The sequence below is a fragment of the Oncorhynchus nerka genome, linkage group LG19 (assembly GCF_034236695.1).
Source record: "Oncorhynchus nerka isolate Pitt River linkage group LG19, Oner_Uvic_2.0, whole genome shotgun sequence".
NCBI classification, from domain to species: domain Eukaryota; kingdom Metazoa; phylum Chordata; class Actinopteri; order Salmoniformes; family Salmonidae; genus Oncorhynchus; species Oncorhynchus nerka.
In genome coordinates, this window is record NC_088414.1 from 2,865,907 (window position 1) to 2,880,157 (window position 14,251).

The window sequence follows — 14,251 nt, forward strand, 5'->3', positions numbered from 1 at the left end:
ACAAGTCTAACTACTAATTGGATATCACAAAATTGGGGAGAAAAGGGGTAAAAAATAATTTAAAAATTAAGAGTCTCATATTCCCACCACGGCAGCGATGCTTTGACAATACAGTATCTATTCCCACCCTCTCACAATTTTAAAATCAGGTCTTTCTCATAAAGATATGCCACAGATTCCATTCGAGGAGGCCAGAGATATTTTTAGAGCCCTGTGTGGCTCCCATCGCTGCCCAAGTGTGCAGAGAGAAATCGCTCTACGGAGAGAGAATGCAAAATGTGGGTGGGTGGGAGTGAATGAGAAGGAGGGGAGGTGAGGGGTATCAATTTGCTCCATTAGAATTACTGCCACGCATAGTACCACGACCTAGATAATTCATTTGAGCGCTGCGAAGTCCTTGCTGGCTTCCTGGCATAAATTAATTAATTTGGATTTGATGGAGAACAAATAAGGATTCTACCGAGGTGGAAAAAAAGTTGCTTTCACGGTTTCACTTTGACATCCCTACCTTATATGTTCAAATTTCCACAGGCAAGTGAGAAAAACTTGAGTACCAGGTTATGGAAAAGCTTTTTTTTCTTAATTCTTGACCATGTATGACTGACTTGTCCAAATGATTAGGCTACAGAATGAGATAAAAATACATAAAAAAAGAGAATGAGGAATGAAGTTAAGCTTGGGTGTAACCTTGAGAATAAACAGTCCAAGACAAGAACCCTTGCCAAATTAACTCAGAAAAGCACCATTCGGTAGAGTAGTAGAGCACTCTATCCTAAAGGCCCAGTCTCATTCCCAAAGGGAGTCCTGAGAGACAGTGGAAAACCGATGAAGTCACATAACAGCCCCTTCCTGGTTCCCATGGAAACATAGCTTCTCACTAACATATTTACAGGAAACGGCAGGGCCACAGTACAAGCAGAGTTTCTAAACCCAAAGGCGCAACATCGCGAGACGTCCAGGAATGCTTGCTAAGCAGACTCGGCAGACTTGGGGTTTTGCAAGCCAATGGGAGAAGTGAAAAATGTGTCCTTCCGTTAACTTTCTCAACATCTAAATACAAAACCTAAAAATTGGAGCCAATGTCTTCAGAAGCTGAAACTGTCATTACTACAACCTTGTGAAAGTGACCAACACGTTTTCATTAAAAACAACTTTACATCAAAAGGAGTGCCTTTGATTTGAAGGCTTTCAAATTCGCAGATCGTTAGATCTGATAACATGTCTCTGCCAATGAGCTAACATAGCCATGACATCACCTACAAGCGTGATCAGGAATTTCTATCGGAGAAGCAGATTCTGCCCATCTTCATACTGTATCATCTCTGGTACATTCCATATGATTTCAATCACTTTGACTGCACCCATTTTAAATTTGAACGAAACCTTCCATACAAGTTAGAAGTGGTCAGAAAGGGACTTTTTGGACCTGGATGCCAAAACAAGTAAACCCATTTTGCATACCACACCCTAACACGAGACAGCCACGTCTTCATCACTGAAAAATATAAACGGTTTAGTGTAATGTCATTCGAAAGCTTACAAAGGTTGTCAAACTGATTTATTGAGAAAACTTTTGGCTTTAAAAATGTTTTTTTGCTTAGACTCTATTTGACATTATCTGAGGTGTTTGTTGTGCCTGCCATCGGTTGAGACACAGCATACTTCACTACAGGGTGTCGTGTTTTGGCGGATAAATATGACATTTTAGTCATTCAGCAATGCTCTTATCCAGAGCGACTTACAATTAGTGCATTTATCTTAAGATAGCTAGCTGAGACAACGTCACAATCATATGTACCTTTATATTTCATTGACGGCGCCGTGAGAGTTATTTAAAGTTACTAATCAAATTGGTTTCAGTCGTTTTCGAAAGATGGGCAGGGACTCCACCGTCCTGACTTTAAGGGGAAAGTTTGCGCCACCATTGTACTAAAACGTGAATAAAGTTGAAATTTCAACTTTCAAAAAATGGTACCACAAAGATGGCTGGAGGTCCACACAAATAATTTTGACTTGAGTGGGAATATCCACTGTTAAATGGAACTGTCAATCTTCCATAGAAAACCTATTGAATCATAGAAATACAGATAATAGAATAGACATACCCATTCAAGTTGACATTCGACGGTGGGTGAACCGGCAGCCATTTTACTGGTAGTAATTGCATGTTGAAGATTCAACTAAATGTACATGTCAAAATGGTGTAACCAGCTACATTGCAAGGTTCTGAAGGGTTAAGTCCATTCTATGAATTATATTTCTGATTTAAATGACACCCTGCATTTTTAGATAGACATTAAACCCTAATTGTCAATTTCTTCATTACATTTTCGAGAAATTATAGAATAGTTTGACAACCATGTTTGTAAGCTTTCAAATGATATCAAACGCAACCGTTTTATCTTTTTCAGTGATGAACACATTGGAAGTCTCATGGAAGGGTGGGGTACGCAAAATTGGTCAACTTTGAGCACCTCTATCTCCCGAATGCTTCATGAATAGTAACTTCATTACCACTTTTACTTTGGGCAAACATGTATGAAAGGTGTTATTCAAATCAAAAGGGTTGCAGTCAGAAAGTGATTGAAATCATATAGAACGATACACAGTCCAGACGCATGTGCAAAGAGGAAAAGCAGCGCAGCAGAAAGGAAAAGGATATGGGCCCAACAATGCTTCAGTTCCCTTCCCTCGAGTGAACCTTGACCTCTTACAGCTCCCTCAGAGTCCTGGCCAATCGACAGCATGCCCAAGGGGGGATTCGAATTCATTCGCAAACCCACCATCCACTGTTAAAACTATCTACAAGACTGAGATTAGGCTACATGACAAAATATTGAGCTCTATTGTTAATCTTTTTTTCCACAAATCATCACAAAACAGTCATACAAGTCCCAAATCCTACTCTGGAACATTACCAAGACAATCATGTCTGGATTAGGCTAAATCAAAATGGCTGTCATCCAGTCAATGACGCATTGGAAAGCCTGTGTCAAAACATTTGACATCTGTGGAGGTTTACCATGCCAAATGCAAACCTGACTCTCTTGCATGTATTATTTTTCATAAATATTGGTCAGTGCCATTAATTTAATCCAGCTCAATTCAAGTAACACAAACCCTCGGTTTCATGAACACAACCCAGTCGCACAACGCATGCAGTACACAGGCCTGAATTCAGTGATTCAATTACCATGGAGTCCAGTTAAAACCAATCAAATTTACCAAATTAACCCAGTCCTTCAAGACAAAAAATAAATGTCTTACACACAAACAACGCGTGCCGGAATTCAGTGACTAATTATCATGAAAATAAACTAAAACCAATCAACTGACCAGAGTTAGATTAACAGTCCACCATATCCAGCTACTCAATTGAAATTCTCAAAATGAGAGGACATAGGCTAACCAGCAAACTGAAACCCAACGTTAGTTATAATCAGTGAGTCAAGGTGTTCTAGGCTCCTTATCCAGAGCCTTGTCTGTCCAACTGTCTTTGCTATGTCCGATCAGTACCTGAGGAGAGGTGGTGGCCAAAGTTTCCCTAGGCAGACGGCTTGTCTCCCGCTGTTGCCCTAGGTCTTGAATTTCAATGGTGGCCATGAAGCCAGCAGCAGTCACTCCGGTCTCAGATACAAATCTCAACTGATAAAGGAAGAATGAGAAACTGAACGCCTCTTATTCTCTCTCTCGCTCTCTCTCTCTCTTCCGCTCTGCAGAGATCGGACAGACGCATTGCCCCTGCAGTGGCTCGGCCGTGTCGGGAGCAAGCCAAGATAACGCCCAGCCCTTGCGTCTTTCCCTCTCCCTCCCGCCCTCTCTCCTCATGGCCTCCTTTCTCTCAAACAGTCCGCCTGACTACTCTCAGCATTCTAGAGACTTCGATGAACACCCCAGCACACCCTTCTGATAGGAAAACAAACAGCAATGCACACACCACACATACACGCATAGTAGTGACACACGTTAACTTCAGTTTTGTTTTAATAAACTGGGACATGATGACAGGTGTCTGTGCTGGCTAAAGTCAACAACAGTGAGCATACGCCAGTTTCACGTCAGATCGATGGGCTATTTTCAATCATTCAATTAACATAACTTGACATTTTATGACGAAGAAAATTGTGATGCATTAGAATATGAATTCAGTCACATGACAAAGTGTCCGTTATTTGCTTTGTGTTGAGTGTGCATGCCCAAAGTGTAGGGTGAGTTAGGACAGCCAGCAGCCTGACAGGACAGAGGCCAGGGTAATAGCATTGTCATGACAACCAGAAAAGGGAGACTCCTCAGTTTGTGGAGAATGGGGGGGATAATTAGATAGGCAACCTGAGGCCAGTTCATATGCCGTTAGGCTACACAAAATTGACAAACTGAACAGAACATATAGACAGCTGACAGTATAACTAAGTAAGAGTGGAATGTATTGTCATGCAAAAGCCTGCCGGTCTCATGGTAATCGACTGTTAATTAACATCTCCAGGCCTCCATGCCTACAAGCCACTGATGCGCACCTTTGGAAAATCTACATTTTAACAAAGTCTAATAAATCAATTCAATATACATCCATTATTTATTTTAGTCCGGTCTAAAGAAACATGACATGAAGAAAATGTATTTCCGAATAACAGAATGTGTTGGCTTACTGTATGTTATCTGGCTGTGTGCCATAGGCTGTAGGCTTGTTCATTTAGCAGACAAGATATGCTTATAAGTCCTGTGCCATTATTTTACATACATTTCATAGTAAGAAGAATATAACTAAACTTTGCTGAATGAAATAGAAAGCATAAAATGGATCATTTACTATATTTAAGAGTTATTGGGCAACTTTAGTTGTGAATGATACAAACCTTAAAATGTCTTAGAAATCAAAACATATCATGGGCTAAATGACGAGACTACAGGCTATTGATGAGTTGAGAAAGTCGCAATAAAAGCTCGCCTCAGGCTGCACAGCTGTTCTCTCAAGTGATCCCATTTTCACGCATCAGACTATTCTCAATTTCATCTCGTCTTTATTATCAAATGGTCAGTAAGAGCGGCAGGGAAAAAAGACGTCATCCGTCTGCACTCGAATAGAGAATGGTTGCTGCACGCTCTCCTGCCGGTCCATTTTTCCAATTATGCCTGGTAAGCTACTTCGGTGTTATGGCGGAGCTGTGCTTAATATGAGCAGATGAGAAATAAACACTTATTTGACTCCATGCATCAACTACTGTTTGAGGAACATGCTCTCGCTGACTGGTGATATACCGCCCTAACTCCATATGCCATGAGCTCTCCAACCCTGTTCCTGGAGCTACCCAGTGGTTCATATGCCATGAGCTCTGTTCCTGGAGCACCCAGTGGTTCCCTGTTCCTGGAGCTACCCAGTACTCTGTATGCTGAGCTCTCCAACCCTGTTCCTGGAGCTACCCAGTGGTTCATATGCCATGAGCTCTCCAACCCTGTTCCTGGAGCTACCCAGTACTCTGTATGCCATGAGCTCTCCAACCCTGTTCCTGGAGCTACCCAGTACTCTGTATGCCATGAGCTCTCCAACCCTGTTCCTGGAGCTACCCAGTACTCTGTATATGCCATGAGCTCTCCAACCCTGTTCCTGGAGCTACCCAGTGGTTCATTTGGGAAACCAAGTGAAATCTGGTCGGGAACGTCGATAGAAACATGTTTTCGCAATGAAAAATATCACTAAACTGTTGACAGCCCCTCTGCACGCTCGAGAAAGGAATAAAGGAGAGAGAGGAGATGGAAACGCATGGTGGTGAGACATTATGTTTAGCTAAAAAGGTAAATTGCCACCTAATTAATTATGAAAATATTTTTTTTCAATCCCTATTACTATGCAACTCTAAATCAAATTTACTATAATTGTAGGCTACCTGTAAGCCTCCCATCACAATCAATGAACCAACAGCATCACCTAGGGATATAGGTTCTCTCCTAGATATACATTTTGGAGCATAGCATAAGGTAACCAGTCCATCCAGTATGCATAATACAGTCCACACTGAAAAAGGTGTTTACTCAAATGTGTAAAAATGTTAGAGTATAGGTTAAACCAATTATGTACCAAAGATATCGAAAATCAGTTTCATGTTTTTCTGCCATGTGTGGTAGGCTATGTACAGTCGTGGCCAAAAGTTGAGAATGACACCAATATTAATTCACAAAGTCTGCTGCCTCAGTTTGTATGAAAACAATTTGCATATACTCCAGAGTGTTATGAAGAGTGATCAGATGAATTGCAAAGTCCCTCCTTGCCATGCAAATGAACTGAATCCCCCAAAAAATCATTTCCACTGCATTTCAGCCCTGCCACAAAAGGACCAGCTGACATCATGTCAGTGATTCTCTCGTTAACACAGGTGTGAGTGTTGACGAGGACAAGGCTGGAGATCACTCCGTCATGCTGATTGAGTTCGAATAACAGACTGGAAGCTTCAAAAGGAGGGTGGTGCTTGGAATCATTGTTCTTCCCCTGTCAATCATGATTAACTGCAAGGAAACACATGCAGTCATCATTGCTTTGCACAAAAAGGGCTTCACAGGCAAGGATATTGCTGCCAGTAAGATTGCACCTAAATCAACCATTTATCGGATCATCAAGAACTTCAAGGAGAGCGGTTCAATTGTTGTAAAGGTTTCATGGCGCCCAAGAAAGTCCAGCAAGCGCCAGGACCGTCTCCTAAAGTTGATTCAGCTGCGGGATCAGGGCACCACCAGTACAGAGCTTGCTCAGGAATAGCAGCAGGTGGGTGTGAGTGCATCTGCACGCACAGTGAGGTGAAGACTTTTGGAGGATGGCCTGATGTCAAGAAGGGCAGCAAAGAAGCCACTTCTCTCCAGGAAAAACATCAGGGACAGACTGATATTCTGCAAAAGGTACAGGAATTGGACTGCTGAGGACTGGGGTAAAGTAATTCTCTGATGAATCGCCTTTCCGATTTGTTTGGGGCACCCGGAAAAAAGCTTGTCCAGAGAAGACAAGGTGAGCTCTACCATCAGCCCTGTGTCATGCCAACAGTAAAGCATCCTGAGACCATTCATGTGTGGGGTTGCTTCTCAACCAAGGGAATGGGCTCACTCACAATTTTGCCTAAGAACACAGCCATGAATAAAGAATGGTACCAACACATCCTCAGAGAGCAACTTCTCCCAACCATCCAGGAACAGTTTGGTGATGAACAATGCCTTTTCCAGCATGATGGAGCCCATTGCCCTAAGGCAAAAGTGATAACTAAGTGGCTCGAGGAACAAAACATCAATATTTTAGGTCCATGGCCAGGAAACTCACCAGACCTTAATCCCATTGAGAACTTGTGGTCAATCCCCAAGAGGCGGGTGGACAAACAAAAACCCACAAATTCTGACAAACTCCAAGCATTGATTATGCAAGAATGGGCTGCCATCAGTCAGGATGTGGCCTAGAAGTTAATTGACAGCATGCCAGGGCGGATTGCAGAGGTCATGAAAAAGAAGGGTCAACACTGCAAATATTGACTCTTTGCATCAACTTCATCTAATTATCAATAAAAGCCTTTGACACTTTATGAAATGCTTGTAATTATACTTAAGTATTCCATAGTAACATCTGACAAATATCTAAAGACACTGAAGCAGTAAACTTTGTGGAAATTAATATTTGTGTCATTCTCAAAACTTTTGGTCACGACTGTATTGTAAAAGGCATAGTCATAATTACGTTTTTATCCCCCCCAGGCTTAGGCTCATACGCCTATACATTAGCTCTAATGGTGTTTTGAATGAATCACCACCTTAGAAATCGCTGTCTGTTGTGTTAGGCTTTACAACAACATCCACAACAACCATGTTTTACACTCAGTTTCAACCTGCTGTTGAACTTCTTTCTTCGAATTGATCACCACATTGTGAGTTTTAAAAGCAGGATTACTGTTTTTATAAGTGTTTCATGTAATTATCGATTTCATTTGCATTGATGTTAGAGTGGTTAGAGGGACAATAGAGCCCTGAGTACCAGACCATTAGGACCTGATGGTCATTAGCAAGTTGAGTACTACCAAAGTATGTCCAGAGTGCATAAAAGGAGATTACTATGACTCAACGGTCACGTGGAGTTTTACTGCGGTCATGACTCATCACTGCCGATTTGGTGGTAATACAGTCACCACAACAGCCCTACTCATTCCCTCTGGTGACACCAGTGATGACCTCAACCTTGTTTTTGATCCCAGCAAGAATGCAAAACAAAAACACCAGCAAGAATGCAAAACACAAACACCAGCAAGAATGCAAAACACAAACACACACACCAGCAAGAATGCAAAACACAACCACACACACCAGCAAGAATGCAAAACAAAAACACACAAACACCAGCAAGAATGCAAAACAAAAACACACAAACACCAGCAAGAATGCAAAACACAAACACACAAACACCAGCAAGAATGCAAAACACACACCAGCAAGAATGCAAAACACACACCAGCAAGAATGCAAAACACACACCAGCAAGAATGCAAAACACACACCAGCAAGAATGCAAAACACACACACCAGCAAGAATGCAAAACACACACCAGCAAGAATGCAAAACACACACACCAGCAAGAATGCAAAACACAGACATGTCAGGAGGAACTTCAGTGTTTAAAAGTCTTCTGGTTGGAGCAGTTTAATGTCAAGCCACACCCACTGTCAACCTTCAGTAGAAACACAAGGTGCATCAGCTATGAAGGGAAGTGGGTGGTGGTGGGTCGATGGGCTTAGAAAATACCCATTTTATCAGTTGACCGATATTATTTAAAAAACTATATAATAAAATGATAAATAAAAAAAAAACATAAATAAATTAAATACTTTGCCCGATATTAGCCTTTTACGGATATATTTGCGTCATCATTTAATCCACCGAAAAGGACCGATATAAGATGCGGGGAAAACACTGAAAAAAGTGTTCAATGAATTATATATATTTTTTTGCATTTCATTATTTGTCTGAAGAGGGCGCTCTTTACATGGCAATATGCCTATTTTGCCTTGGCGCTATAAATCAAATCAAATTTTATTTGTCACATACACATGGTTAGCAGATGTTAATGCGAGTGTAGCGAAATGCTATAGCAAGACTGGACACGATCACCCAATGCAACTACACCAGTCGGAGAGGAGAGAACTACTGTGAACTAAACTGTTACTGCTTCTACGGGAGTGCTGAGTAGCTAAAAGCTTGCCAGCTCAAACAATGGATGCTATGCCCAAATGTAAAGCAAGTGCCATTCAACTCTGTGGTTACGTTAACGTTACAGCCCTTTAGTGAAGCCTGCAAAATCTGGTGTTAAATTTGCTCTTTGCGAAGTCTATTCCTCAACCTCAGTCTTTCAAATGCATTCAGAGACATAACAACAAAAAATAACCTTAACCAAACCCTCACCATTTAAAATGTAAATGGGGTTGGAACATCCCAAGGATTCCGGATAGTAAGAACCATTCAACAAGACAACGTGTCGGGCGAGAGGCACCAGAATTTTACATAATTATGACATAACATTGAAGGTTGTGCAATGTAACAGCAAACTTTAGACTTAGGGTTGCCACCCGTTCGATAAAATACGGAACATTTCCGTATATTTCACTGAAAGAATAAATGTTTTGTTTTCGAAATTATAGTTTCCAGATTTGACCATATTAATGACCAAAGGCTTGTAATTTCTGTGTTTATTATATTATAATTAAGTCTTTGATAGAGCAGCCTGACTGAGCGGTGGTAGGCAGCAGCAGGCTCGTAAGCATTCATTCAAACAGCACTTTACTGCGTTTGCCAGCAGCTCTTAGCAATGCTTGAAGCACAGCGCTGTTTATGACTTCAAGCCTAATCAACTCCCGAGATTAGGCTGGAAATACTAAAGTGCCTATAAGAACATCCAATAGTCAAAGGTATATGAAATACAAATGGTATAGTGAGAAATAGTCCTATAATAACTACAACCTAAAACTTCTTAACTGGGAATATTGAAGAACTGGGAATATTGATCCACCAGCTTTCATATGTTCTCATGTTCTGAGCCAGGAACTTAAATTTGGCTTTTTTTACATGGCATATATTGCACTTTTACTTTGTTCTCCAATACTGTGTTTTTGCATTATTTAAACCAAATTGAACATGTGTCATTATTTATTTGAGACTAAATAGATTTTATTTATGAATTATATTAAGTTTTTAAAAAGTGTTAATTTTAAATGTCATTATTACAAATGCATATATATATTTTAAATAATGAATCAGCCGATTAATCGGTAGCTGCTTTTTTTGGTCCTCCAATAATCGGTATCAGCGCTGAAAAATCATAATCGGTGCTTGGTTCCCAAGTTTCTAAACCATCTTTGGTATAGTGTCGCCATAATATTTCAATTGAAAATGTGTGATCATAACCTTTAGGATATTTTAGCGATCTGCAGTAGACGTCCTAAATGCCCCCAAGCCTTCAGATGTGAGCTAAACAGTGCACTTGCACTGCATTTTTAGGCTATGGATGTGAACTTATCATTTCCAAACGTTTAAGTCTGTTTTATGCTGCTTTGCGATCTATTAACAGCAAGGGTTACATTAAATAGCCATAATATTTTTTACTGGTGCATTTGGCAATATTCAATTCATACACACAAAACATATGAACAAAAGCATTCACTGTGTACGGTAATACACGTAGGCCCTTCATATATAGGCTATGAGTAGCACTTGGTTCAATTTATCAAATCAGTTATTGTTCTCTTGCTCAAACCGTGAGCAACACCTGTCAAACTCAGACATTTCTCTGAAAACACAGGGATGTCGATTCACATGGGACTAGTATTATCAGAGGACCTTGGAGTTCACCAAACAGTAGGTTACTCTGATTCACATGGGACTAGTATTATCAGAGGACCTTGGAGTTCACCAAACAGTAGGTTACTCTGATTCACATGGGACTAGTATTATCAGAGGACCTTGGAGTTCACCAAACAGTAGGTTACTCTGATTCACATGGGACTAGTATTATCAGAGGACCTTGGAGTTCACCAAACAGTAGGTTACTCTGATTCACATGGGACTAGTATTATCAGAGGACCTTGGAGTTCACCAAACAGTAGGTTACTCTGATTCACATGGGACTAGTATTATCAGAGGACCTTGGAGTTCACCAAACAGTAGGTTATTCTGGCTGGAACGGTTACTCTCCTGCCATGTACAAATTACTGACATGGCTGATTCGGACGGGAATGAAATTACAGATGTGGCGTTTTGTGCATATAATTGAATTATCCGACGACCCCCAGAAAAACAAATTCCGTCCAAATAGGGTTTAAGGCAAGGGCTGTTTCCTTGTCTCTGCTGCTTGTTCTCAATCCCAATATGCTGTCTAATTTTGCTATTATGCACATTGCAACATAGGGAAAGGCGCCAATTCTACGGCGCACCGAAGATCGTTTCAGAACCATGGACAGCAACTATATCCAACGCGGGAGAAAGTGCATGTTATAAAATAATATTTGATTTATTAGTGTTGCACAATTATTTTCCCATAATATAACCATATACAATTTCAGTATCACATGTCTTAAGAGTGATGGACTGTGCCACCCCCACGGCCTACACAATGGATTAGTCCACTGAGACTGTCGCAAAACAGACAGGTGTCTTGTACACCATGAACAATAAATATGGCTGCTCAACTAAAGAAATCTCGGCCGACCAACAGCCTATTGACCCAACAATCGACCAGTTGACTAAATGGAGTCAGCACTAAACATGATCTAGTCCAATTGTGGCACGTATCAACAATTTTTCCATTAGTATCAGTTTCAATGGGGACTTTTATTTTGAAGGCGACCCACCATTCCACTATTGTTGCTAATGTTATTCACAACACACTGGTAATTTGTTCAATGGCATTCCACCAAATATATTTAAGTAATAAAGCCCGAGATGGCTAAGGGCTGAGATGGCTCAGGGCTGTTCTTATGCACGAAGCAACTCGGAATGCCTGGACACAGCCCTTAGCCGTGGTATATTGGCCATCTACCACAAACCCTGGGGTGGCTTATTGCTATTATAAACTGGTTACCAACGTTATTAGAGCCGTAAAAATAAATGGTTTGGCATACCCATGGTATATGGTCTGATATTGGCATACCCATGGTATATGGTCTGATATACCATGGCTGTCAGCCAATCAGCATTCAGGGCTCGACCCTCCCAGTTTATAATGGTGGTTCGAGCTCTGAATGCAGATTGACTGACAGTTGTGGTATATCACGGGTATGACAAAACATGTATTTTTACTGGTATCCAGTTTATAATATCAATATGGGACCTGGGAGGGGTAAATGGCCAATATACTCACCGTTGCCTCGTGCTTAAGAAAAGCCCTTAGCCGTGGTTTATTGGCCATATACCACACCCCCTCGGGGGGCCTTATTGATTCAATAACTAACCCTTCTTACCAGTTCTGTCTGTGATGCCACTATCATATTGCGGTGATGCCGGGCGGGTCCTTCGGCTATGGCCGACAACAGAATATTTAATGTACCATTTATTAAAATGGGCCATTAATTTATTAAGATTGAATAGGTGGACATTTTGCTGTTGAATGGGTGGTGTGACCTCACGCTGTCAAAGTCAGCGCGAGGAAGCTTGTTGACTTAGCCAGAGATGGTTTACGACTCAGCTAATATAGCTAGTTAACTAGCCTCCTCCAATCATAAGGTTTTTGCTCAATAAGATAATAAGCAAGCTTGTTTTCAACCGAGGAGGAGATGACGGTGCCCTGACAGTTATGTTGTCGGGCCTGCATCTTCTCTAAGAAAACGATGCAAGTAGCTTGCTAGTTAGCAGGGGGGTGGTGAGGCTAGCTGTGAGTGACGAAATGCTAGATAGCTAGCTAGTAGAGCCTACACAGGTTACTTTATAAGTAGAAAGTGCAAGTAAGTAAAGCCGTTTTTATTCAAAGCTACCATGTGCAAAATAATTGTTGTAAATAGCACGCTTACCTCTACTGTGCAGTGAGCTTGGGTAGCCTTCTAGAACTGGATCGAAAATGGGGCAAACCTCCCGGAATGAAATAGCTGTCGCGCTTTTTGAACCATCGTCTCGTCAGCAACACTAAGACAGAGCACGGAATTTCGAAAATGTTCCAAATAAAAGTTTCCCACGTAATAGTAGAAGTATCATTACCTGTATTTATTCATGATATGGAAAATTGTGTAAACACGAACAACGATTCATATTTCTTCATATTTAATTGACATTTACATTAAATGTGGGTTTTAAAACATGTTCCAAGGTAAAAAAAATACACTGCTCAAAAAAATAAAGGGATCACTTAAACAACACAATGTAACTCCAAGTCAATCACACTTCTGTGAAATCAAACTGTCCACTTAGGAAGCAACACTGATTGACAATACATTTCACATGCTGTTGTGCAAATGGAATAGACAACAGGTGGAAATTATAGGCAATTAGCAAGACACCCCAAATAAAGGAGTGGTTCTGCAGGTGGTGACCACAGACCACTTCTCAGTTGCTATGCTTCCTGGCTGATGTTTTGGTCACTTTTGAATGCTGGCGGTGCTTTCACACTAGTGGTAGCATTAGACGGAGTCTACAACCCACACAAGTGGCTCAGGTAGTGCAGCTCATCCAGTATGGCACATCAATGCGAGCTGTGGCAAGAAGGTTTGCTGTGTCTGTCAGCGTAGTGTCCAGAGCATGGAGGCGCTACCAGGAGACAGGCCAGTACATCGGGAGATGAGGAGGAGGCCGTAGGAGGGCAACAACCCAGCAGCAGGACCGCTACCTCCGCCTTTGTGCAAGGAGGAGCAGGAGGAGCACTGCCAGAGCCCTGCAAAATGACCTCCAGCAGGCCACAGATGTGCAAGTGTCTGCTCAAACGGTCAGAAACAGACTCCATGAGGGTGGTATGAGGGCCCGACGTCCACAGGTGGGAGTTGTGCTCACAGCCCAACACCGTGCAGGATGTTTTTTCATTTGCCAGAGAACACCAAGATTGGCAAATTCGCCACTGGCACCCTGTGCTCTTCACAGATGAAAGCAGGCTCTGCTGCTGGGTTGTTGCCCTCCTACGGCCTCCTCCTCGTCTCCCGATGTACTGGCCTGTTGTCTATGCCATTTGCACAACAGCATGTGAAATGTATTGTCAATCAGTGTTGCTTCCTAACTGGAAAGTTTGATTTCACAGAAGTGTGATGGACTTGGAGTTACATT

General features: G+C 41.5%; 1 protein-coding gene across 6 annotated transcripts in view; it reads right to left on the reverse strand.

Annotated features, from left to right (window-relative positions):
• LOC115147095 (spectrin alpha chain, non-erythrocytic 1-like) overlaps positions 1–13,116 on the reverse strand; it is a 63,195-nt gene extending 50,079 nt beyond the window's left edge. For 3 of the 6 annotated variants that reach the window (XM_065004612.1, XM_065004611.1, XM_065004610.1), the window contains exon 1: positions 3,517–3,727. In XM_065004612.1, the coding sequence (XP_064860684.1) occupies positions 3,517–3,603 (87 nt within the window). In that variant the 5' untranslated portion in view covers positions 3,604–3,727. Of the gene's footprint in view, positions 1–3,516; positions 3,728–13,014 lie in introns of those variants that run through there. The other 3 variants (XM_065004615.1, XM_065004613.1, XM_065004614.1) reach the window with 2 other exon arrangements.
• Between the last annotated feature and the right edge of the window lie 1,135 nt (positions 13,117–14,251).